This window comes from Stegastes partitus, unplaced genomic scaffold (assembly GCF_000690725.1).
Source record: "Stegastes partitus isolate 25-593 unplaced genomic scaffold, Stegastes_partitus-1.0.2 Scaffold1636, whole genome shotgun sequence".
Classification (NCBI taxonomy): domain Eukaryota; kingdom Metazoa; phylum Chordata; class Actinopteri; family Pomacentridae; genus Stegastes; species Stegastes partitus.
In genome coordinates, this window is record NW_007579367.1 from 101,930 (window position 1) to 128,030 (window position 26,101).

The following is a 26,101-nucleotide window of genomic DNA, read 5'->3' on the forward strand; positions in this document are numbered from 1 at the left end:
AATTACTCAAATACTACCACTACCCATTGAGTACGGTAGAGTAGTTTTAAAGTGTAAAAACAGAAAAAATTGTCAGATTTCCAACTTTCTCGAAGGTCCTTGAACTGCTCGTGTGTTCTGTCGGGAAACTCTACCAGAGCTCAGCCTTCAAATGAGGATATTTCATCAAAATAAATAAAAAAAATTCATCAAAAACACACGGTGAGATGGTGCGCTCGAGCTGCAGCGGGGAAAAATAACAGGAAAAATGTAGAAATTTGTAACTTTGATACACATAAATGAGTTTTTAGTGGGGAGACACTTCAGAGTCTATTTAGAAATGAATTGCAACAGGGACTAATAATAAATGTCTGAATGAAGTAACGCTCTTGAGGCTGAATGGGAGCAAACTATTGCAAAATCTTGTGGAAAGTCTTTCACCACAGGAGCAGCACATATTCAAACACCAGACTTGTAGATATGTCTGGTTGTGATACTGAGGCGTCCACATACTTTTAGCCATATATTGTACATGGGGAATTTTTATTTAGCTTTTCTTTTTGTAGCCTGTTTTTTTTTTTATTATTATTATTGTGGAAAGGGAAATTTCCACATCCAACCACATGATGTCACTGTAGACAAATCCTGCATGTATTAAAAGGAAATCCAAAACAACAAGGCTGCAGTCTTTTGATGGCCCACAGCTTATTTCTCACTAAATGAATGGATTCGCTCGTGTTGTCTTCCAGGGCATGGTTGTGTTGAGTTGCTCCTCTGTGGGATTTGTTTGTTTGTTTGTTTTTTTTATTTCTGGGCGAGAAGTAAACTTGGAGAAAGCGGAAAGGCCCCATCAGAGCTGTGGAGGGAAGGTAAACTGGATCTTGAGGAACGCCCCACTTTTCCCAAGTAGTCAGTGTCGCGATGCAGCGGCTGTGATGTGCGGAGAAAAAAGTTGTTCAGAGTCAGCGGGGAAGTAATGCATATATGTGACTGTATGTAGCTCAGAGGTGGAAGGAGAGAAGAGGAGAAACTACACTGGATGGATGTGTCTGCGTAAAAGAAAGAAAAGGCGCACAGCGGAGCGACGGTATGGATCATTTATCCAAACAACATCTGTTTGCGGCGCATTGCAACTGAGGTTACCTTTGTGAAGACTGATGGAAGTTGGCTTCGAAAACCGACTGCATTCATGGTGAGGGAAACAGTTTTTCATCTCCATTTGTAAAGAAAAAAAACAGAAGAGGGGAAAAAAAACACAAGAAAAAAAAAACCTGATGACCTCATGTGGGATTCGCCCAGATTTGACTTTTTTTTTTTTTTGCATCACCAGAACGCAGCAGGTTAGACTGGCTCCTTTTTAGTATGCAAGGTTTGACTAAAAATGAATTGTGCTTGTTGTTTGTGTTTGACTAGTCCGAGGGATTTTGGTAAACCGATGAGCTTAGTCATGGACGATCACGGATCCCAGTCCCATCCACGGAGCTCTGGTCTGAGGTGAGTACAAGTCATTTGGATTATCAGCTGGAACTAGTCAATGAAAAGAAACTTCATAAAAAAGTGTCTCAGTAGCTCTTTTTTTCATTTTTTTTTTACTGTAAGTGATCATGTGTTTTTAATTGATCCAAACCTCCATCAATCTATCCAGCAATTATTCAACAAAAATGGCAAAAATAGCAGCATTTTTCCCCCCATTGTGCACAAATATGACATCAAATTCCTCCACCTTCTGCTCACAACAACTGGCAGCCGCACAAACCAGCTGCCATCTCATCCATTTCAGCCACCAGCATAATGCCATCTTTGAAAACATACGTGCATCTGCAACTTTCAACCAGCATTCCTCTCACTCTTGTGCATCTTCAGCCGCAGTTGTTGCAGACGTCTCAACCTTTGAACTCCCCTCATTTCCTGCTCTCTGAGTTTTTACTGAGAAATTGCCTTGACCATATGCAGAGGTCATGGGAACTATTTTGCAGGCAAAAACATCCCCAGCCTCCCCTGTCCCTGTGACGAGCTCCGAGGATGGCTTTCCCTTGTGGCTTTTAACCCGATCTCCTCCAAAATACTGATTCGTCATGTCCACCAGTCGAAGCAAATTGCAAGTAAAGAAGCGCTGCGAGTATATGACATGATGGAATTTCCCATCAGTTTTTTTTTTGCTTCGTGGACTTGGAGATGATGTCAGCTGCTTGTATTCCAGCGGTTGGAATCATTAAAAGGGGGAGAGTGAGTTTCCAGAGCCTTTTTTACAGTCCTACTCACTCTCTTGGCATTCGGGGGGCGATCTGCTGAGATTTTGAGATTTAAATTAGAGGTGAGATGGAGAATTTGAGCGTATGATAGTTTCCGATGCAGTGCTCCATGGTAGCTATGCAGAGTTTCCAGTCTTGCTCTGCCCTGCATGCTGCAATTTCCCCTTTTTGTTTTTGCAAAAAATAGTATTCAGGCACATTATATGCAGTTTACTAAGATAAAAAAAACAACCCTCCTGGTGAGACTCGTATTCGTATTTCATCAGTATTGTGTAATGTGAGCGCGCAGCCACACTCCCTGGCAATGGGGAGTAGCATACTACCTAAATCTCTCTGTGGTTTGACTATTATTTGGAAAAGTAAACCACACTCTTCCATAAGCTGCTGGGGTGTGGGGGGGGAGACATGTGTTCTCTGTCTTATTTCTGGCTAAGATATATTTGGGGCGAATAAACCTGCTGCTTCTCACTTTTTCAAATGCAGTCATATGTGAAGATTTTATGTGACCCCTAAAGCTAAGCTACATTTGTTATCCAAATAATGATCCTGCCAGAATCACTGGGCCGGCTGCTTTCAAGCAGAGATGTTGCTAGCACACGAGTACACATGCATTATTTAACATTAGGTAGTCCTAACAGCATTGCAAAATGTCTTTCTTGCTTTTTTTTAATTGTATTTTTTGGAATAAGTCCTCCTTGAGAAGCTGTTTTTAATGCAGTAATCAGAATTATTGTACTTGAATGACACTGGCAATCGTGCAGCATCATTTCTTCCACTATCCTCGCGGTGCACTGCTTGGAGCTGGCCCTGCTAATTGGACACACCTTAAACCATGATCTCACATGGCTGGCTTTCCTCAGGGCAGAATGTGGAATTGGTTAAGGTATTGTGAATCCCCACAGCTGTTTCCTTGATGTGCAGGCAGTCCAAGGGCACAGCTGCTCACATAAGAGCGCACACATGAAAAAGTATGGCAAGATCGACCCGCTCGAACCCAGATACTCCAAGAATGTGGGCATGTGGAGCTGAAGCGCAATGACAAAAGTCAAGGTGGAGAAATAGCAGAGGCCTCGAGTAGACTAAAGCAGATTTTTGTTTTTCTCCTTGAACGTATTCACAAGGCTGTTTTCATTTAGGAAAATCTATAATTTTGTCTACAGCCTGCTGCCCTCAGAAAGTCCACTCAGCGTTCACGAGATAATGGGTGTCATTCAAAGATATCCGCCCACTGGATGTAATAAAGCAGGAGGTGAAGACAGCATTAAAGCCCTGCAAGCTGCCAAACAGCTAGTGTGTGTTTGAATACTGAGATGTTTTATCTCATGGATGCTTTCTGCCTCACAGGGCTAAAACAGACAAAATGGCTTACATCCAGGGAACAGGCAATAATGGGTCGTCTTTGTTACCACACCGAAGCCAACGCACTGACCGTAAATACCAGCGAATACTTCTTCACGGCTCATAATGAACATCATAAAACCGGTTGTAGTATTTAATTTTCTTTTCATCTTTAATGTAGAGTCGCTGGTTATCCTTATATATATAATAGTGCCGTTGTTCACAGCAGCTTGTTTAAATGCATTCGCTGCACAGATCTCCACTGTACACTGGCTAAACAGACTGGAGGACTTGGCCCCTCTTTGTTTCTGTTATGCACTTTTCCAGGGCATAACAGTTGGATGCCTCCCACTCTCAGCCTGTGTAGCATTCAGGGTGACCTCACATGAATTAGGCCTTTGTGCGCTCTCAATAGGAACTTCTACATATCTGCAATCGCAGTCAAACTTTTTACGTGACAAAAGAACAAATTGCCTTGATTTGCTTGACCTTCATTATCAGTGTTTGTCTTGTTTAGATGAGATATTTATGGAGGAAAAAAAACAACCTCAGCCAGTCACAACAGGCATAGTTTACCACAGACCTGTTGGATTTATTCAGCCAATCAGAGACCAGAAATCCAAGCTGAAGCTGGTATTAGGATGATAAAGGGTCGGTATGAAAAATGCGAAGTATAAAATGGCACAACATGGCCGCCGCTATAACTCAACTGGTTGAGCTGGCGTCCCATGTACAGGGGCTATAGTCCCAGACGCAGTGACCATCATGGGTTCGAATCCCGCTCGTGGCCCTTTGCTGCAACCCCTTCCCCCATTCTTCTCCCCCACTTTCCTGTCTCTCTCTCGACTGTCTTATACAATAAAGGCAAAAAGGCAGAATAAATAACTTAAAAAAAAAAGATTAAAAAAAAAAATTGCACATGTTCGGCCACTGTCACCGTGCATGTGAGTTTCATGTTTCCTGTGTTGAAATTTGCATGATATCAGACTGAAAGTGAGCTGATATCGTGAACCTTATCATTTGAAAACATACAGCGTAGCGAGCTAATGAAGCACGGCGTGACACAGACAAACAGCAGCCTCGGTGAGGACGTTCACTCTGACGGCGAGCACTAGTAAGTAAAACAAGTAGAGCTGATTTTAATGTTCTGATATGAATCCAGATCATTTGTGTGTCCAGTATTTCTGTGTGAGGCGCTGATTTTTTTAAAACTGCAATTGCACATAGAGATTTAATTTATTGCTGTGAGGTGGAACAGAACTACAAAAAAAAAACAAAAAACTGTGGTTAGAGTGAAGCCATTGTGTTTTCTGTCTGAGGAGAGAAAGTAAAGGTGCAAAAGTTCCCCTCAGACCGTGACATTGAAAGATTAGCAGAGTTTTGTTGTGCTCGCCTTGAGTAAGAAATGGGTGTAACTCTGGTGACACTAAAAATGAAATGAAACTTTCTGCTTGGATTCCACCTCTTGGGGGGCCTGTGCGACATCGAATACGCTGCCTGCACTATTGGTGATTACATAAATGCGTCCGTCTTAGCGGGGGGAATCACTTTTCACTTTTTAAACTTTGGTTCATGTGATCGGCAGAAAGACGGGCCGAACGCTGGTTTGCCTTTGAAAGATGCCCCTCTGCAGACAATGCTGCATTGTTTCAGATGAAAGGACGCAGTGTGACAGTTATAATTATGACTCAAGGGAAAAGCGTTCTCCCTCGCTGAGTTATTTTATCTAAATGTTGGTCTCGCTTTAAAAAGCACACATTTGGCCAAGTCACCGGAGACCAGCGTGATAATTACTCGACCTTATCTTTTGCTGTGCAGTGACTGTGTGGATCAGAGTTCCTGAAGACAACTTTTTCGAAGACTTGACAGGTTTTCTCAAGTGAAATGCATTTATTTGTGCATTCTGAGACATGCATTGTGTTGTTTCCTTTATGTTTGGCACACTTTTTAAAAAAAAATCTTTGCACAGCTGTTGGTTTGGTGCAACGCTGAAGATAAGGTGAAGGTAATGTAGCATAGCTGAGCCCAGTTAGTTCACTGACTAGAACGATGCCAAGCAATCGCACTGAATGATCTCAACTCTAAATGGCTGACAGACATTCTGACACGCCAGCTTACTGTGGCTCTACTGTACCATCAAACGCCAAGCAAGACCCATTACACCTCGAGTCTGAGCACCAAAGGAGTAATAATGTTAAGTGAAAACGAGGCCGATCGCAACAACCGGATATTGCTCAGTACTGCGCCGACGGGCAAATATTGTCACAAGGTTGGTCTCTGGATAATGCTTAGCGTCCCCAGCGATATTAAGGACACCCTAAGAGTTTGACTTTGACCAGGCCCGTGTTAGGAACTGCTGTGGGAAAAAAGTTTTTGTTTTTCTTGCAATAATAAACGATACACACAGGAGGTGGGAAGTTCTCATCGGGTCCCTGTGCTCTTTTTCTTCCTAATCTCTTTCCATCCCACACTGCTTATGAAGTAATGGCCTTTCCAGACCCCCTTTAAAAAGCTTGTGTTTACTGTGAGTGACCTCTCACCAAATTACCAGCTGTGGATCTGGCCCTGTGTTTTGTCTTTCCTCAGGAACCCCCTCCCCCCACCGCTGCGCCTCTGAAAACTTTTTTTTTTTTTTTTCAAATAGTGAAAAATGGCACAGGCGGCGTAGGGTTGTAGAGATAATTCAAGACAAACAGGGCAAGGGGTTAGCTGATACATATGAAATGATATTAAGATGAATGAGGAGGCAGATGAGTGTAGGCTTTGGTAAGGGAAAGGAGGGCAATAGGGTAGAATTTTTAAGGAGAAAAGAGGGTCTGAAAGGTGAAATCGGGTTGTGATGCAGGAAGAGGCTGAAGCAAATTTTTCTCTTTTATCGAATTGGCTGAAAGTCCGATGTCTGGCAACTCACACACTATGAGAGACGATTCCTGCCCTCGCCAGGCAGAAAGGAAGAAGCTGATTTTGGCAGTAGGTTAGTCTATAGGACACCTCGTCTGATCCTGATCTTGTCTCCTCGCAACCATCTGCAGAGGTGACACTCCTGTTGGCCGCCTTTTAATGAAATACTTCAGTGGCAGGCGACAGACAGCTTGGCCGTGAGCGCGACCCAACATTTCTCAGACTGCGCTTAACAGATTGGGAGAGAAAACAGAGCTAAGAAGGTTGGAAGCGTGTTTTTTGTTGTCAGATGGGGTTTGGGTTAAGGATGGATGATGTGTGTGAGTTCATGTGTCGCTGGAGCATCATGAAGTCGGGCACACAGCGGTGAAGATGGAAGTGATGTTGTGAATGGCAACAGGAGCGGATGTAACGCTGTGCAATGTCATTTAAATGTCGAGTGATTCAGCACCGTAGCACCTTAAATTAACTGCATTACTTCTTAGTTGAGCAGTGAGGTATTTAATCTCGTGTAAAACTGTTTACATTTACTATATTAAAAATAGAGGACCCACCCAATGCAACAAAAGTCATTTTTCAAAACTTAAATGCCCAGTTGTGTTTTTAATGACCGACTCATCTGTCTGGAGAGATGCTCTGCCGTTATTCTATTTCTTTTGGCTGCTTTTTCCTTCAGGGGTTGTGTTGCTTCACCTTTCTCTATAAAATACAGCCCAAAGGTGTTCTACTGGATCCAAGTCAGACGACACACGTGGCCAGGTCATGATTTTCACTTTTTTGTCTTCTTGTATAATTTTAACAGTGTGTTCTGGATCGCTATCATGCTGGAATATTTCTCTTTCTGCCAAGCTTCTGCAGACTGGAAGTCATCTTGTCAGCCAGCGTTTTCGTATCCACAGGCAGTCGTGCTGCTATCTGTGAACGACATCTCCACACCAGCTTTTGCACTCATGCACAGCCCCATGTCGGCACAACTCCCACCTCCGTGCTTCACTGTGGGGACTGTGCGTTCACTGTGGCAGTCTGGACACATCAGAGTCACACCAAACATGGTGGACGCCATTTGAAAGATCCCATCTTACCACAGAAGGAGCTCTTATCAGGCCCTTTTCCTGCATTTTAGCAAAGTTTGACTATGCAATTTAGTGCTGAAGAGGTTTTTTCTTGAATGCCATCCATTGACGCTGATGTTAAGCGATGTTTTTCACCTTATATCAATGATGAAGCTTCTATTTGGGACCCTCTATTTTTAATATAGCCTTCCTGAAGTGTCTGTTTTTGTTCTTAGAAGTAATGGAATGACTGAGAGGTGACGCAACATGAAGTCATTTGACATTTAACTGATCTTGCACAAGGTTGCACTCGCTGTACATACATTAATAAACTGAAGAACAAATACACGTAAATGGTGATGAAAAATGATGTCAAACGTCATAATATTTGAAACTGAGATTTCCACATTGTGTGAAAAAAGATCCAAATCAGATAATTCTGTGTAACTCCTTAACCCCACCCCCTCCGGCACTGCTTCACACTTCTATCTCCAATCACCACTCCAGCCTCCTTATCAGCCGCTGGTATTTGGTGTTTGTAGAATGGGTTGCGTATTCTTGGGGGAAAGTGTAGGACCACTGATAAGGAACTGGCAGCGAGTGCCTATTTCACAATGCAGAGTTGAATTTATTGCTTCCGTACCACACAGAGTATGGAGCTTTCTAAACAAAGCCACAGATTTTGAGCAAAGGAGGAGAAAAGAGCATTTGTTATGTGGCTAATAGGGTTCAGCGAGTAAGTTTAAAAGTCACAGTGAAAAAGTTGTGTTAGTTGTGCCATTTCACATTTAATATTTTAAATTATTGCCAGATTGTAGGTTTCAAGTTGAAGTAAAGAAAATTAAGTGAGATAGTTCAATCATCACAGTGTGAACAAGAGACTCCTCAGAAAGCTGCTCACTGCTGAGGAAACGTTGCTTCATGCCTCCGTTCCTCCAGAATCACTATCATTATTGTTACCAACAAGTCCTCTAACATGGTTTGGGAGTGAGTCAGTCTGCAGAAGTAAGGTGTGGTTTTGAACAATTGGCAGTGTTTCTTTTTGTTCATAATGAAAAGCAAACACAGGAGAACTACCTGATTAAATTAAGGAGCGGGAGGGAAACCGGGATGATTTTAACCCTGTGAGAAAACAATCAAGATTGTTTGTTTGCTCTGATGATTACATCATTGCAAGCGTGAGTGGAGTTAAAGCTCATCCATGATTAAAACACATGACAATTCAGCATATTTACTCAGGGCTTTGTCTAAGTCCTGAGCCACCATTGTGAGTCCCACATGCTGCAGTGTGTGTGCGTCTGCTGGCCCCACCCTCAGGTTCACGTCTGCAGAGGGAGGCAAAGCTGCTTACCTTCCTGCTCATGACCACGGGGGCAGTGCTACCGACACTCTGCACGCCGGAGCTTTCAGAGACGCAGCAAGAGGGCCGACAGGATTTAGGTGGAGGAGACAGATTTCTGATGTCACGGCTTTGGGCGTGGCATTAAGGTGGGCCCTTCAAAGCTATACGGTGAGGGTTTAGTCGTGCCGGACTACCCACGGGAGATACACAGCAGAATGGGGATTATTTGAACAACCTGAGCTGAAGAGGTAAGAACGTGGAATGAAGTGTTGGCAAACTGAGAGGAGAAGCCGGTTTGTCACCTGCTTTCCAGATTTCTGGTCACATTAATGCTGTTCTCTTTACTGCTGGCACTCCAGTCCTCTGAAAGTGTTGGAGAGGACCTTGAGCTACTTCTGTGGACTGATATTTTTCATTCGGACGGGTATCAGTCTATGTGTTCTGACTTGAAGCGGAGGGTGTGTTGGTCTTGCTTCACTGAGGCATGTTTGAGCCTGTACATCTGACTGTGTTGCTGGCTGATAAGCTATGGGTGTTTTGGTCAGTGAAGCGTTGAATTGCTCCTCTTGTTTTTGAAAAGAAATGATCAGTGGTGTCTGAAAACACGAGTGGGTAGAAGGTCCTCCATGAAAGAAAAAAAAAAACTTGTTTATTACTTTGTGCATGAACCCACCGTTCCCCAAGGGGCCATCCTGCTACCCGGCAGCTGCAAGCATACCACAGTAGGCATTTTTACTAATCCTTCATCTTCTCAGAACCTCAGAGGAAAATTACATTACTAACAGTGCGTGGACTCCGGTCTGCTTTCCTCTCTGCACTGCTTGTCATTTGATTCGATTTAGGATCCAAGGGTTTTAATTGATTTCCGTGGAAAAAAAAAAAAAAATACACAGAAGTGATGAAAATGTTTCTGGTAAAAGTAATACCACCTGGAACAAAGTGTAGTGGAATGTAGGGAATTTGGATATTCCTTTGTTCGGCTGCTTGTCTCCTGCTGATATTTTTTTCTTTTTTGATTACTTCTAGCAGCCTTGTTATATATAGCCACCATTTCTCAAACCTCTGTCTTCCCCTGTCTCTCTGTCAATCTGTCTTTTTCACACATAAGCATGAAAGTATTTGAAGTATTTTTACACGAGAAGCTGAAGCCATCTGGATGTTATTCTGTGCTTTCGTTTTCTTTTTTTTTTAAGTAGACGTCATTCAGTTGACCTAATCAAGCAGATATGATGTTTTTTTTAAAGCTACTCATTACTTGTTTGATACGAAGCATATCTCACATGTTACATCAGTTCTTCTTAAAACATGTGAGGTAGGAGACAAAGTTAGCCCGTCTTCAAACCACAAATCAGCTGATGGTTACAGTTAAACCAAGAATGTCGGTTTAACAAAACACCCCAGCGTGCATTATTTGCTTAACGTAACACACATTTGAGTCCATCTGTTTTCACTACAGAAGTTCACAAGATTATCTCATGACAAGACGCAAGAAATGGCACATTGACAACGGGCCCTATTATTTCCTGGTAGCCTGTGATCACGTCTGTCAAGCATGCTCCCTGGGATTGAATGGGCTTGTTTGTGAGTGCCGGACCTCCCAGGGAAACCCTGTGAATGAGGCATCAGCACAGTCAAGCTTCGACATGTCTCCTCTCATTCAGCAGCGCATCAACACAGGCCTGGATGGCAAACGCAAGCCAGCCAGCCTGCGTGTCTGTGTCTGTCACCTGCTGGAGGTGTCTCGATAAAAATCACTGATGACACAGCTGTATAAACTGGGATGACCCTGAACTTGAGGCGGCGTACTGTGTGTTTTTCCGCGCTAATTTATTCATTGCTTCTATTTGGGGGATTCATTGTTAAACATCACATGGCACTTTTTTTGTATTGAGCACGACATGTTGGTCAAATTAAATAAATCCACTTAAAAGGCTCTGTGTTAGAGCATTTGTAAAAATGTGTGGAATAGTTTAGATAGGCTTTAGGAGGATTACCAAACAGCCAGACGCATGAAATCAGGACTTTGTACCGAGTGGAGAGCACAGTGTCTGTTTTAGCTGGTCTTGCTGTTGACATGTGGAGGGAATTCATGTCATTCCTCAAAACATGTGCAACAGTATGTGACCTGCATGTTGTTCTTCATCCAACGCTGCTTTCCCTGCTGCCCTGCGAAGCCCAGTTTGGGTCTTGAACAGTATTAAATGCATTAAAAGCACTCAGATTAAACAGAAGTAGCAGATAGTAGGATCTATAAAAAGGAAAAAAACTAAATGCAAATTTGCTAGAGGTGATGCAAATTGAGTTACAGGTTGTCGAGACTGCGGTTCGCTTATGTATCAGTTTGGAAACATGTAAAGCGGCCGGTGAGCATGTCACACTTTTTGCAAATTAAGATATTTACACACAACGCATCAAAGTTTAGGTGTGACCAAAATGGACCAAGATCCTCTGGAGGAGTGTAGTTGATGGGGATCGTAAGGAAATTTTAGATCTTTGCCATCAGCAGACTCCTTCTACACATTAATTTGTCTCGTTAAAATCGAAACAGCTGATAATTAAAATGGTTTAAGGACCTTTATACTTTTAACAGATTTATTAATCTCATCATCTCCAGCTCCAGAAGTGTATTGTTGACCGATATCTTAAAGGTTATGTCATTTAATTCTATAATACCTTTATTTCCCACATTACCTCTTGTTTTCACCTACAGTCTATAAAATAAATTACATTTGCTCGTTGCTGATGCTGAAACCTTGAATCCAGATGGACCAGTCCATCATCAGAGTCGTGAGTGTGCAGCCCTTTTCCCGCTTTATCCTCTGATGTCTACTTTTTATGAGCCAGAACGTCACTGGAACAGGTTTTGCTGGATTTTATTCAGTGGAAATGATGACGGGCAGTTTGGAGCATTTACGGTATAATCCAGCGTAGTTAAGTGTGTGGAGTACAAAATTGAATGAAAATACAAAACAAAGCCATTAGAACACAGCTGAGGTCCAAAACAAGATGACGGACACACACAGAGCTGAACTTAGCATCCTGTTCCACCTAATGTGTCGCACTCATGTCAGATGTGAGTCCAATATTCACTTTGTTTGGTTTCTAGCAACTTATGGGAGAAATTAATATTGTGTTTGTTGATGTCCCTTGGTTTGCTTTAATTCATTAGGTATTGTAGACAGAAGCCATACTTTGATAAAGGTGATATAAATCTTCCATAAAACGTTTTATTATAAGCAGTATAATCAAACGCTGACAGCCCCACTAAGGCTAAATGTCTCGTCCTTCTCATTAGTTTGAATGAGTGATCGACTAAACTTGTCAAACAACAAACACATTGAACAGGAAACTGTGCACTGCAAATGTCAGCTTCACAGACCACATAGGGAATTAGTTGTTCAGCTGCCGTGCATTCAAGAGTCTGCAAGCAGACTTGCAGTTGTTACTTCCAGTTGGATGCAAGTCGGATCCAGATGGTCGCCACACCTCTTACCTATTGTCGGGATAAGTGTTGGAGTCAAGGGTTCCTGATGCAATCCAATTATCTGACTTTCAGTTCGCACAGACCATAAATCCTGCTTCAAAACCGCTAACACTGTTCCCGTTACCTGTGGCTAAAAGGCAAGTTTGTATGCGTTGTCTCTTGTTATCCTACATTGTATTACTGGCACTCTGGAAGCTGCTGTCACTCAGATACACACAGCAGCAGCAGCATGCCCTCGGCTACTGAGATGAAAAGGTGCATTTTTGATATTTCAGAGACACCGTTTTTTTCTTTCCCTGAACCCTCTGAGCTTTAAAACCCACTGGCAGGTTTGAAGGGCATGTTACCTTTGAAAAAACAAAAGTACAACATTTATCAGAGCAAGACGCTGTAAACACAGAGAATTGTGAATATCTGTGACGCACCGCTCTGTCTGAAAATAACAAATCTCAGCTGATAAACATATTTCATTAAAATCACTGTATTCTACATGCTGTGTTTAAAAATACACAAAAAATTATTCGTTGGCATTAACCAGATTGTATGAAAATCAAAAAATTCTTCTTTTCTCGCTTTAATTGTGACGCTATTAGTTACTCAACAGTTGCCAACAGTGACATAAGGAAAATATTTAAGGACTTTTTCGCTGAGCTGCAGGCTGTGTTTACTGAGTGTTGTCTTTAACTGCAAGCAGGTAAATATCAGTAGTATCTGCTGTCCTTATTTTTGCAGTATTGGTAGCATCTGTGGACAGTGGGATGAATGTTGTACAGGTTAATCCCAGATTTTATCAGTTTTTGTAAAATAAATAATTAAAGAAATGCGACTTTAATGCCGGTTCACGTCCAGGATCTTTCTGCGTGGAGTCTCCATGTTCTCCCCGTGCAACGTGGGTTCTCTCCAGGTTCTCCAGCTTCCTCCCACACAGTCCAATAACATGTTGAGGTTAATTGGTGATTCTAAATTGTCCGTCGGTGTGAATGTGAGTGTGCTTGGTTGTCTATCTCTAAGTGTAGCCCTGTGATAGACTGGTGACCTGTCCAGGGTGTCCCCTGCCTTCACCCTGTTGCCACTGTTTCCATACAGTTGCAGGACATAATTGCAAAGTGAGTAAAAAAATGTGGCAGTTTCTGCTCTTAAGGTCTATATGTGATGTTTGTGCCTTTAAAACGAGAAGCTGATTAGCTGCGGAAATGCTCAGACACAAGCATTAGCAGTATTTATTGTCACTAAGAGTGCAGATCTCAATAGTGGGAACCACAGGTCAATGAACCAATGCTTCTTAACAATATTACAAACTTTTATCTACTCAGTGGCCAGAATTAAGGACAAAGTGAAAACCCTGAACGTTAGCTCTCAGTGTGTAATGTGTTGCTTTATGTGGAAGAGAGGCGATGTCAATACATGGATAACCTGGACAATGTTGTGATGCAATCGGCTTTACAGGATTTCAGAAAATGTGCTGGTATATTCTCAACTTCAAATATTATTGAAACATGTTAAATTAAAGGGGTTGCACATAAAATGCTTCTGTGGAGATTAGACGTCACTTAACGTCTACACCTAGAACGACTACTGTAAGACGCAAACTGTTGTATAGTTAACTGAACCAGCTGATGAAGCCTATATCGGTTTGCTTATACGGCTCATTTAGACTGAAGACTTATCCGTCAAATTCCTGTTTATTGACGATGTAACATTTGACTAAATAAACACCTACAAAACCACACTGTTCGACTAAATGACCAAATGCCATTGGCTCGGTTTGTGTACTCGGACTCTGAGGGGCGTTCTTTCACCACTTTGTCTTGTTTCCTAAGTTTTAATGGCGTAACTTGATTTAGTAAATCACTAGTGTGAAACCAGCTGCTAAGAGGTCAGGAAGGACTTTGTACACAAACTGATGGATTACATTATGGACGGAGGAATAGTTGGGGCAGCTCACGTTGAGTGGGGACCTTCTGGATTGGTTTACTTGGCATTTATTCGTTATTTTTCCAGAACATTTTAAGCTCATTATTGTCACACACCCAAAGAGAATAAACAAAAATAAACTGCTCACAACTCATGGCAACATTAATATTGTTGTTATTTGGGCATGCTGGTTATTATTTGTACTAGATTGTGTGAATTAATTAATTATCCTGGTTGCATTTAGATTTAAAAAAATAAATAAATAAGTGTGTTCCTATTGTGTCTCACTGCCTACTTTTCAGTTGCTGTATCAGCTGTTTCTTGAACATTTTCAAACGTTTATCTTCCTCTTCTGCGGCCTGCAGCCCGTCTGACAGATGATCATATGATCAGCTGCAGCGGCAGACAGAGAGTTTACAGTTTGTTGTGTAGTTGCCTGAGGAAGTAGTGACGCTGTAGATGTTGCTCAGTCTTCACCAGAAACCCGTGTTTTCTCTGTTTGTTTGGGATGGCTGTTGATTTCTTTTAAATGGCGTTGCGACAGTTTGCCTTCACTGGAGAATCAGTTTTAATAGAGAACAGCAGACGAATGCAGCAGACCATAAACCTTGAATGGTTTCAGAGCTGCGTCCTGGAGGTCTTGGCAGCACAACAGCTCCTTTAGCCTCTGGGTGCAGCTGGGTCACTGTTAGTATTGATATTAGAATATATCCCCCAGTTCTATTAATTATTAGCAGAAAGCTTTTCTAACATACATGTAGATTCAAGCAGAAGAGCTTTCCTCTGAAGAAACCATTGAAGTGAGTCATATGTATAAAACAGGGCTTGGTGGTGTCTACAGATTGTCGTAACTTGGAATCATAATATAAGTATTTGTCTTAGCGTGCATGTGTGTTTACATATGTCAGAGTGTTTAAGGGCATCCGCCCCCATTGCAGCACTAATAATCCTCAGCTAGACGTGCCTCGGTGGAGCCTGTGACCTTGCATTGCTCGGATTCCTCTGTTTGAATAAGCAGTGCCCCCACGTGAGACTTCGCAGGCTGTAATTCAAAGCACTGGATCTGCAAAAAAACTTTTTTTTTTTTTTTTTTCTGTCTGTGCGTACGCTGTCTGAATAAAACGCCACCTTCCTAAACTTTCCTCCTCGCTGGATGATTTGGTGGACTGCAGGGCAACAGTGTGATTTTTTTACTGGGCTGATGTCGTCCTTGTGTTTACTCTGGTTTCTTATCGCTACATCTGCTTGTTTTTCATTTCAGGCAAATGGTGATACAAAACAAAACGTGTTCCAGCTGATCTTTAAACCTCATAATGACGACCCTGTACGAATCAAAACATGTTTTTGCTTATAGTCTGAAGCTTTGTATTATAGAAACTGTGTAATTATCTGAAATACTCCTCCCAGATTTCTTACGCCTGTCGTACAGATGGCAAGCTGACAGAGAATCTTGGAGTGAATAAAAATTGCTATATATGTATATTTTATGTTATTTTGGTGTAGCATACCTGCTCAGCCTGCAGCTCTCACATGGCTGCTGCTCTCCCAGACATCTTATTGTCTGATTTCCAGGACGGTCAAGCCTGGACAAACACTCAAAAAACACACTTCACAACTGAAATGTGCTCGACATAGTTGAATGCACTGAAAAGAACCAGCTGATGCTCACAAAGGCATGGGGAGATGTCCACACAGCCACATGTACCACAGATTACAGCTTCTATAGTGACTGAGATGAAGGTGTCTGTCTTGCGTCTTATCATACGTCTCTCTCACATGTCTGTCCATTCACAGCCATTTCTTCAGGCTCAATGAGTAAATCTGTCCACTTGCTTGTCTTGTGACTGGTTTGCAAAGTGGACTAGAACTCTTTCATGTAATGGCCTCACTGCTTTCTAAAACCTGAGGAAGAAAGGTTGCCTTTCATGCTGTCTGGTGCACTTATTTTTGATTTTCAGTCAGAATATTGCTTGAGAATGCAGAAAGTGTTTTAATAAGTTTTTTTTTCTCTCAATGCCCAGATATGCACACGAGTAGAAACACAATCATCTCACACATGTTCATTAGTCTGTCTGTGGCAAAACAATAGTTAGATCTGTTTTTTTTAAAACAAATACTGGAGCAGCTGGTCTACACCCATTTTGGTGTCAAAGTTTTTTGAGATGATTTTGGACTGTTGCAATGTGCTGAATCCAAATATTACATTGGTTTTGCTCAATGAGGTCAGAATTTTGATGCAATTTACTTGTATTTACCTTTACTAATGTTTACGCTCATCAACTTTTGGATCATTTAGCTTATGGAAAGAATTAGAAAATGAATTTTTTCCTCTAAAATCCAATTTCATGTGAGAAATACTAAAATAAATCAATCGCTAATGTCAAAAAATGTAATGATTTAGTGGCAAAATCGATTTTTTTTTATTAAGTTGGCATAAAAACCCGACCTGACACAGAAAAGCAGATGTCATTTTTGGATTCAGCGTTGCAAAAGTGTCCTAAATCAGTAAAAAACAATCCTAGACACCTTCAAAACAATTGTTTTTTTGTAACCCAGTGTAATAATTGACACTTTCTTGTCCAAATGCAGGGTGTCGACCAAAAGCAGAGCACCGTCCCCGCCAGGGATAAAGAAGCTGGACTCCCCAGGTTTCTCCCAGTGGTACCCAGGAAACCCTCATTTAACCATGGACCAGAAGGAGAACCTCCTCGATAAAGAACTCTCCCTGACTGTGGTTCTGCCTGGTGGAGTGGAAAAGACGACTGTTGTTCACGGAAGGTACATTTAGACCGCCGTGTCCAAATCAGCAGCTCACAATCTCAATAGTTCAAATTATATGAAGGACGGTTTTATTTGCAGCTTCAACAAGAGCAGCTCAGTGTTCACGCCGAGCACTCCAACGTTCAAACGGCGCATCATGAGACTGACGTCAGATTAGGTCATCACATGAAGTTCAGGCTGAGTCAGACGGGTGGAGTAGCTGCAAGTTGTGCTTTCAGTTAATATGTGCACTTGGAGCAAAATTAATTGGAATTCTTTAGTTTTTTTCTCTCATTCGCTGCTATAAAACTACTACAGAACTTTTTGTTTTTTACTTTTGGGCATTTTTGCATGCCACAGCGCAATCATGCCCCACACATGATTTAAATACTTTAAAACCTGATACTGCATCTAATCAGATCACCACGTGTCAACATACCAACATGTCAAAGCTTTTCAGGACAAGGTCTGCGTGTCCCTCGGTGAGTCCACTCACTCACACAGCAAAGACTTTCCATTAAAGTAGTTTACTTAAGATATCGCTATCTTGCTCACAATGCTATCGGCTCATAAACAATCTTTCAGGGGTATTGTTTGCACTGTGGCTTCTTGAGAAAGCCCTGCGTCTAATCCACTACGACCAGATTAAATTTATCTTCTTTTTTTCCCTCTAAACCTGTTATAGAGTGGCTGCACAGTAGAGTTAGTGGTTTGAATGTAAGGTATGATGTTGTCTGTGTGAGGAAAAGCTTTATGGGGCTGCTGATGCTACTGTAAATCACATTATGTTTGTTTTGTGTTGTCTCCACACTCTCATCTATGAATTCTTGTTTTCTAAAGTAATTAAATCTGAAGTGATTAAGCAGTTAGTGAGTTAATCAGAGGCTGATTCGGAACTGCAGACAGTCTTTTGCAATATGAGAAGTTGATGTTTTTCTCAGTTTTGTGTCATAAACTGAATGTCTTTGGGTTTTGAAATGTTTGTTGGACAAAATAAGATGTATGAGGCATCACCTTGGATTCTTGGAAACTGTAATTAGCATATTTAACTGTATTCTGACATTTTATTAATAATCAATCTGTCAGCAAACTACTTGATAATGAAAATAAAGTGCAGCCTTAAAATCAACCAACAAACTGTCCTAACATTATGTTTTTTCGATTCCCATGCCCCCTTTCAATGGGAAAACTGAAATATCAAAAATCTTCCGTCCTACATTTTGTTCAGATTATTTTTCTTCTGTGTCTTTCAGCAAACCCCTCATGGATCTTTTAGTGACACTTTGCGCCAAGTACCACCTGAACCCGTCGAGCCACACTTTAGAACTGGTCACTGCCAACAGGAACAACATCAAGCTCAAACCCAACGCGCTCATAGGAACTTTGGACGCAGAGAAAATCATACTCAAACCTAAAGGGGAGGACAAAAACAAGAAAACGGGTCCACAGATGCCCGAGGTACGATGAGAGCAGTAGACGCTGTGTCATCCTACACAGTCGAATCCACAGATGTTAATCAAAGTGTCACGTTTTGTTTTCTTCAGGCAACCGTTCGGATGGTGATCAACTACAGAAAGACCCAGAAGACGATACTGAGAGTAAATCCACGAGTTCCTCTTGCTGAACACTTACCGGCCATCTGTGAGAAATGTGAATTTGACACGGAGACTACAGTTCTGTTTAAAGATGTCCAGTCACTGGCCCCTTTGGACTTGTCCAGTTCGCTTAATGATTATGCAATACGGGAGGTTTATGCGAGAGACACAGGAGGTAAGAATGAATGTATTGAATGGTCAAACCTGTAGGATTGCGTCACTTGGCGTATTGACCATCCATTTGTACCTCAACAGCTCCTTTGTTTGTATCACTTGTTCTGCTCTAAATCTCATGTGTGTTGCTCTTCAGGACCACCTGCCTCTCCTGTGTGTCCAAGCTCACCAACCTATGCAGGTAAATCCATTTGGAACGTGGATGCTTCATACCAGTGGAGCTGTTTCGGACTTACAGCTTTTTTAATTTTGTTTCTCAGGAGCAGTCACACCAGGCAAAGACAAAGATCAGAAGGAGAAAGAAAACAAAGGCCTCTTCAGCATGTTTAGAAAAAGCAAGAAAAAATCTGACCAGGTAGATGCTCCTCAGTGCAACAGTAGCGTTTCAGTGCATTTAGATTGAATTTATCGATTATGCAAAGATTCAGCTCCATGCAAAAGTTCAGAGGGAGGTTTGCTTACTTTGGTTTGCCATTAGTTAATGTTCACTGCGCTGTTTGGAAACAGGCCTCTTATCACATTCTGATTGGGTGTTTGTTCTTTAAAGCCGACCACAGCCAGTGCCCCAGCTTCTCCGGTGCTCGTGAGCAAGCCTCGACCGCTCAGCATGGCCTTACCCAGCTCCAACTCGTCTCCGTTCAGCTCGCCCGCAAGCCCCACCGACGTGCCAAAGAAGAGGCGCGCGCCCCAGCCCCCGATCCTGGTTTCTCAGAGCTGCCCCTCGGACCTCAGCGCTCGCCGGAGACTCAACTCTGAACCCAACGCCCAGCTGGACGGCGATCAGGTGAGCGGGCCGTTGAAGTAGAAGCTCTGATGTCGGTGACCCTTGGTAGAACGACAATCACGTGATTTCTGACCTTTGATTATTTAAATCCGTAGATGTCTGGTATAAGTCGTGGGTCCTCAGCAGAGTCGTCGCTGAAGAGGACCAAACGCAAAGCTCCTCCGCCGCCGACGTCCCCGAGTGCCGTCGTCCCAGAATCGGTTTCTGTCGAGGAAAATTTACAAGGTTTGCATTTGTTTGTGTTTGTTTAAACCTGTGTCTCATCATTTTGTTTTATTATCACTCACAGAGGCTGGTTATTGTTTTCAAATTTTGGTTTAAAATACTTAGATTTAATTCTGTGTACAATATAATTAGACTTTTAGCTGGTGTACTTTGGGCTCAGAATTAATCCCAGTTGTTTTAAAACTCAGCAGCCTGAGGTCACCCTTTTTTATTCTGTTTGGCTCTTGCGCCTCCTAGTGGTTGTTGTTGGAAAGTGCTTTATTTACTTCACCTACCAAAACCTTGTTAGAAGACATGATCACAGGAACTACAAAGCGTTTAGCGCCTGGACAACTATTAACCTAATGAAGATTTTGTAGCCTTCGTGAGTGAGCGTTCGTGCCACACTGGTTCTACTTACATGTCCTCTGTCCTTCTATTCATGTATTTGTTCAACACTTGTCTGCTGATTTTTTTCTTCACTCTACTTCCTGTCTACATTTTTAGTATTTTGTCTCCCTTGTTTTTAAACATATAGATTTTATTTTTTAAAATTTCAGACACCTGTGAGATGCTTTTGTGAAAATCTCCAACGCATATCTAAAAACACATCGTTTCTAACAAGTGACTTTTTCCTGCTTTCCAAATTTCTGTATGTTCTGACTTCTTTGTTTTTTTCTTCTTCTTGGTTGAGTATAATTAACTCGCTTTGGCATACTTTCCTGTGATTGTCTCGACACATTGGACCCTCACCGTATTGTCCAGCGAGGGAAACTCCACCCGTCCTGTATACCGAGAATTTAAAGCAAAAACTAACAACATTTGGCAATAATTTAAACTGACGTTTGATTTATTTTTTTTTTTTTAACACCATCACCAGTTTAGGATATTGGAGAAGTTCTAAAGACAGGAGCAGAATGACATCACATTTCCTCATTCCAGTCTCCAAATGGTATCTAGTCATGCAGATAGTTTGATTTACTAAGGTTTTAGAGACCTCCTGCACCCCTGATGCATCTGAGGTTTGTTTGCAGTACTCAGAGGATTAAAGTTAAACTTTAGACACTGTGTCCTAGTGACGGTTTGCATCATTTATTTTGTTGAGTCGTACAAAATATATATGAAAATATAACTTATACTGTATATATAACTTATTTTATATTGAAGTCTCTTCTATTTTATTTTTTGCTCTTTATTTTGTTCTTTATTCTATGTTGCACTGAAGGAGCTGCTCTTAATCTCATTGTACACGTGTATAGTGACAATAAAGGCATTCTATTTCTATTCTATTCTATTCTAAAATACTGAAATCTCACCACATGCATTTTTTTTTAAAGCTTTGAGCACCACAAACAAAATTCAAGCCACTCCATGAGATATATTCTGATTGCCAAACCTCACGTATAACCCTAAAGTTTGCAGGTTTCTGTCCTATCTGCCCTTTTTAAGCTTCTTTGACTCTTTGTCCTCGTCTCTAAATGCTATTGACTTTACTGTGTTGCTAGAAAATCTCACAACTCCTTTGTTATTTCTAATCCCTCATTATTAGAATGCACATTTTTCCGACTGCTTGCGTGCGACATCATTTCATCCACCCGTTGCTCTTGATTTTTTTTTTCCAAACACTGACTTCACAGAGAAAAATCACCTCCTCTTGCTCCTTCCCCTTCCAGCCTGTTGTGGCTCGCTAGATATTCGAGATCAGAGGCCGGGAACAGTGAGCTTTGTTTAAGTAGCCTTGAAATTCCTTTTGCTCACTGCTCCTCTGTGATGTGCTTCCTTTTAGTGCTAAATTAAGAACTAGAGAAGGGAGAATGAGTTGCAAAAAAAAAAAAAATCATTCAGTGGAGTTTATTCATCAGAACTGTGTGAATTAGAAAGCGTGTCCCCATGAGTAATGAGACAAATGTGGCCGGATGTTTTGTTTTTCATGCGGTTCGTGGGAAAATATAACAAAAATAAAACAATGAGAGAAGCTCAAAAGCAGTTGAAGGACTTTTGAATTTTAATTGCATTTTTAAAGGTCACATGAACAATTGTTTGTCCTTTATAGGCAAAACATACCTTTGGAAAAATAATCTTGTTATATTGGATTCTTCACTGATTAATGTGTATGTATGGTTTCTGATTGATTGTCTTTATGATGATGTTACAGAGCGTGCAGCTTCTAAAACACTGGAGGAAATTATGGAGCAGGAGGAGACGACTGCATCCGTAAAGTCTACAACTGCTGGTAAAACCCAGGGAGAGGACAGCAGCCTCAACATGTCACCTGATGTTTCACTACATTCCCCGTCTCCAGATATTGAAACACAGAGCACGATGTCAGTGGAGGGCAGTGGGGAAGATCAGTCTTGTGATCTGTCCTCAGATGGCAAGTACGAACTCTAGTCATACTACTCGAGGCTGAGCTTTTTTAATTTTTTTTTAGCACAAGCAATATTTTAAATTCCTTGTTGTTTTTTTTAATCTTTACAGTCAACTGCAGAGTACAGTGAGTGATTCTGCAACTCTGAGTGTGAGAAGAAGTGATGGCACGGACTCACCTGAAGTGGCTGATACGAGTAGGTAGACAGTAATAGAATTGTTCATATCCGTGCTGCAGATGTTCTGCAGATATCTGCTTGAATTTGTCCTTAAAATGCCAAGTTTATGTATTTTTCCTACTCGAGGAAGGTCAACACTCTTGTCTCACATGACGAATGCTCTTTTCTGTACAGATAGTGGTCCGTTTCAAGTTGAAAATGTAAGCCCTTCTCCCATCTGTGAAGAGTCTCCAGCTGACGGTGTTGATGGTGATTGCAGTGCTGCACCCGGCAGCCTCCCTCCGCCTCTAATGCAGGATGCAGACGCACAGGCCTCTGTTCAAGCAAACACTGAAACCCTCTGTGAGGTGACTGACGGGTTAGAGAGTCCAGTGGATACCAGCACATCACGCCCCGCTGAAGAGGATGCTCAAGTGCAAACAGATTTCACACAGCTCCCTGAGCCTCCACAACAACACACGGACAAAGTTCCTTCATCAGCAAGTGCACCGCCCCCTGAATCAGCGGGAAAGAAAGATATGGCCACTTTGACGGAGGAGCTGGAACCCCCCGGCCTCGGACATGCCTTATCCCACACCTCAGAGACCTCATCATGCCAAGACTCCCCGCCAAGTGCCCCCGCCGCAACAAAAGCGGCATCTATGTATGCAACAGACTCTGAGCCAAAGCCCAAGCCTTCCAATGAGCTGACAAGGGACTACATCCCCAAGATGGGGATGACAACATATACGATTGTGCCTCAGAAATCTCTGGAGAAACTGAGATATTTTGAAGTTGCACTGACACTGGAGACGCCTCCAGAGGAGACACTCGATATTGATTCTCTTCAGTTAGATGAAAGCACAGGACAGAGGGGACAGATAGACGTCTCCAAAGAAAAAAGTGAGCAGCATTCTGCTTTACCCAGGGAAGACTTACTGACTAGCACTACTACTACTACTACGCAACACACTGTTAATGGAAGTATATCTGAAACGAATCATTCCTCATCACCAACAAGTTTACGTAACGCAAACGACAAGATCGCATCCTCGGCTGATGGCGCGTCTCAAGCAGGTTCACCAGTCGAGGTCAAGGAGATGAAAATTCCACCCGCAACTAAGCCTAAGCCTGGTTCTTTCCGCTTGGCACAGCACAAAAAAACACCTGGGTATTATGTAACTTCAGCCGCAGAGAAAAGTCTTGGTGCCAATGCTGGCTCTGGCCTGAGGGAGGCTCAAGGAAGTACAGAAAGAGAAAACTTACCATCCCCTCCTCCTCCTCCTCCTCCTCCTGTGCAGTGTCAAGAGGAGGCGACAGGGGCCACTAATGCTCAGCTGAGCCCGAAACAGGATGACAAGAATGTTGAGTTCATGCGAATGACGAGGCAGAGCAGTCTGCCGTCCAGAGAGCCGAGCGCAGGGTTGAGCTTGGAAAAATTAAGGAGCTTTGCGGCTCCCAGACCTTACTCTCCTTCAACCCCGTCCCGCTTCGCCCAGGCAGTGTCCTCTGCTGTGAAAAGGAGCCGGTCCTTACCCCACGGGCCAAAGTCACCTCTCCCGGCCGCGTCGCCGCCCGTCTCTCCAGTTACAAGTCACTCACCAGTCATAGAGTCAGAAGGATTATCTAAACTCAAGGTTAGTCCTGATAGTGTTGCAGACTGACATTAAAATATCTGAGGAGCTTTGTTAAACCTCAACTCGTACACTGATACATGAAAGCATTCCTCACCTTTTTAGTCTTTCCCTTAATAGAGTTATACACACAGCATAGACTTTGTTTTGCAACTGCTGTGGTGCTTTTGGTGTTGAAGCAGCCATTCGATGCACATTTACAGCTCCTACCAGTAGAATGGACTTGAATCAGCCTCAGGTTTAACTGCTGTGTTAAGGTTCCTGCATTTCTTACTGATTGTTGTTTTTTTATTTGTGCTTGATTTATTTTAAATCAAGGATCAAGAATGTTTCAAGACGATTATGCGTCATTTTTATTTAAAAAAGGAAGAGAAGCAGAAAGCAGAGAATGAGAGGAAGCCATTGAGACAAAGAGGACTTGAGGAGCACAATCCAACACCAATAAATAACTGAACAATTCCTGCCATTATTATAACTATCATTTATTATTTCTACAGGGAATCAAGAAGGCTACATGTACCATAACCTTTTACTGCCTGAGCTTTAGTAATGATGAGCAGAACTTGCAGCTGTGACTTAAAACTTTACACTTTGACTCTCGTTAAAATGAACATATAGTAGGATTAGACTTCCCACTGTGACTTTCTGTGTATCTTCTTAAATTCTGGCAACCCCTGACTGGGTCTATTATGTTGGACTTTTGACATTCGTGATGCAAATACTCATAAAGTCATATGTTTCCATAAGCAGAAAAACATCCCTTGTAGTTACAGGCCTTTGTGGCCTTTTTAAAATCAGTGGAATAAAAACTTTCATTAGTCATATCATAAAAAAATGCTAAGATTTGATAACGTTAATGTACAAAGTAGATTGTAAATCACCTGAACAGTGACATTGTGAATCCATGGTTTGTTCATAGTTAATTCACGGTTGGCACATTTCAACTAAAAATAGAAACAAAATTTTTAAAAAAGATTTCAGGACTAACTTGTAAATTCCAGACAAATACAATTAAAACCAAAACACATTCACATCCCATCCTTCGCTCTGTAGTTCCGCTCAGTGAAATACTTGGCACCACATTCTCACGTGCGGCTCCAGCTGGTCCTGGCGTTTCTCACAATGAGTGCAGGTCAGGAAATAGTCCAAATATTCACAGTGCAGTGCTGTTTAATGCTTTATTCCTGCTTCAGAGAGGTATGCGTCTTCACACCAGGGACATCCTGGCCATTGGGACTTTCATGTATTACATTGTGTGGGGATAATCCCTTTTTTTTCTCCCCTCTCTACCAACAACTTGTAGCTCACATCACAAAGCTGCACAAAACTGTGTCTCTTTATATGATCTGGCATGCTACGTCTCCAGTGATTGCATTGTGTGTGTGTTTTTTTTTTCTTTCTAACATCACAGGACTGTGAAGATACAGAGGCGGGTACTGACGGATCCACTCTGCAGAGAGAAGAGGTCCAACTGCCGTCTTTTAGCGAGATCGTTGAAATCGAGGGAGAGAGCAGCCCTTAGCAGTGCCTTATGTCTTCTGACAGTCTATCATCTACAGTAAGCAAAACCCAACACTTGGCAACAGATCATTTGAGCACATCCACGACGCACGCCTGAACTGTTGTGTTTTTATCTTCCAGGAGGAGCTTGTCCTGCATACTTTGAGTTCTGAAGAGCCTTTCATCCACAGAAGAAGAAACTGTCTTTTGTTTTACCTCTTTCAGTAGACTTCATCAAATGATGTATTTTGATAATTCATAATTGTTTTTTGGTATATTTTCTCATGTCTTTAAGTAATACCCCCTGCCTACTTGCATATTTTAATGCTTCTCTTTTTATTTTGTGTGATGTTGCATTTAATGCATTTCTGTTGTGAGTGATCAAGTGACGATAAATGAGAACAATTCTATAAATTATTAGACCGATTTCCAGAGTTGTAATATTATTGGGTTTATTCAGAAAATGTGCTATCTAAATAATACTGGATGTGTAGGGCGGACCAGGTCTGACCTGCCGGTAAATACTTCTTAGATTATACATCAGATCTATATTTAAGTATTGCAGAGTTTTGATTGAGATATATGCAGAAATACACTGATGTGCACAGTTCGCCTGTTGTTCTTGTCCAGCAGTGTTGTTACGAATAAAGCTTTTATCAGGTC

At 41.9% G+C, this 26,101-nt stretch overlaps 1 protein-coding gene across 3 annotated transcripts; it reads left to right on the forward strand.

Moving 5' to 3' along the window:
* Nucleotides 1-777: 777 nt before the first annotated feature.
* On the forward strand, nt 778-26,101 carry cobll1b (cordon-bleu WH2 repeat protein-like 1b). 3 transcript variants are annotated; one of them, XM_008301153.1, is made up of 14 exons: nt 778-1,171; nt 1,393-1,473; nt 16,852-17,040; nt 18,276-18,480; nt 18,567-18,792; nt 18,928-18,972; nt 19,052-19,146; nt 19,339-19,575; nt 19,671-19,800; nt 21,935-22,157; nt 22,258-22,343; nt 22,500-23,941; nt 25,350-25,496; nt 25,580-26,101. In XM_008301153.1, exons 1-13 carry the CDS (start codon nt 1,137-1,139, stop codon nt 25,458-25,460), a joined length of 3,105 nt encoding a protein of 1,034 aa, XP_008299375.1. In that variant the 5' UTR covers nt 778-1,136; the 3' UTR covers nt 25,461-25,496; nt 25,580-26,101. The 3 variants fall into 3 exon arrangements, with proteins under 3 accessions (XP_008299375.1, XP_008299377.1, XP_008299376.1); XM_008301154.1 differs by lacking the exons at nt 778-1,171; nt 1,393-1,473 and adding an exon at nt 8,930-9,112; XM_008301155.1 differs by lacking the exons at nt 25,350-25,496; nt 25,580-26,101 and having other exon boundaries at nt 779-1,171; nt 21,935-22,153; nt 22,500-22,591.

What these genes read in the sequence shown, in the direction of transcription:
- cobll1b (XM_008301153.1), top strand. Translation starts at nt 1,137, where the DNA reads ATGGAAGTTGGCTTCGAAAACCGACTGCATTCATG. An exon ending in CCCAGCTGGACGGCGATCAG is followed by an intron (nt 19,576 to 19,670) that starts GTGAGCGGGCCG and finishes TTAAATCCGTAG; the next exon opens with ATGTCTGGTATAAGTCGTGG. An exon ending in TGTCGAGGAAAATTTACAAG is followed by an intron (nt 19,801 to 21,934) that starts GTTTGCATTTGT and finishes ATGATGTTACAG; the next exon opens with AGCGTGCAGCTTCTAAAACA.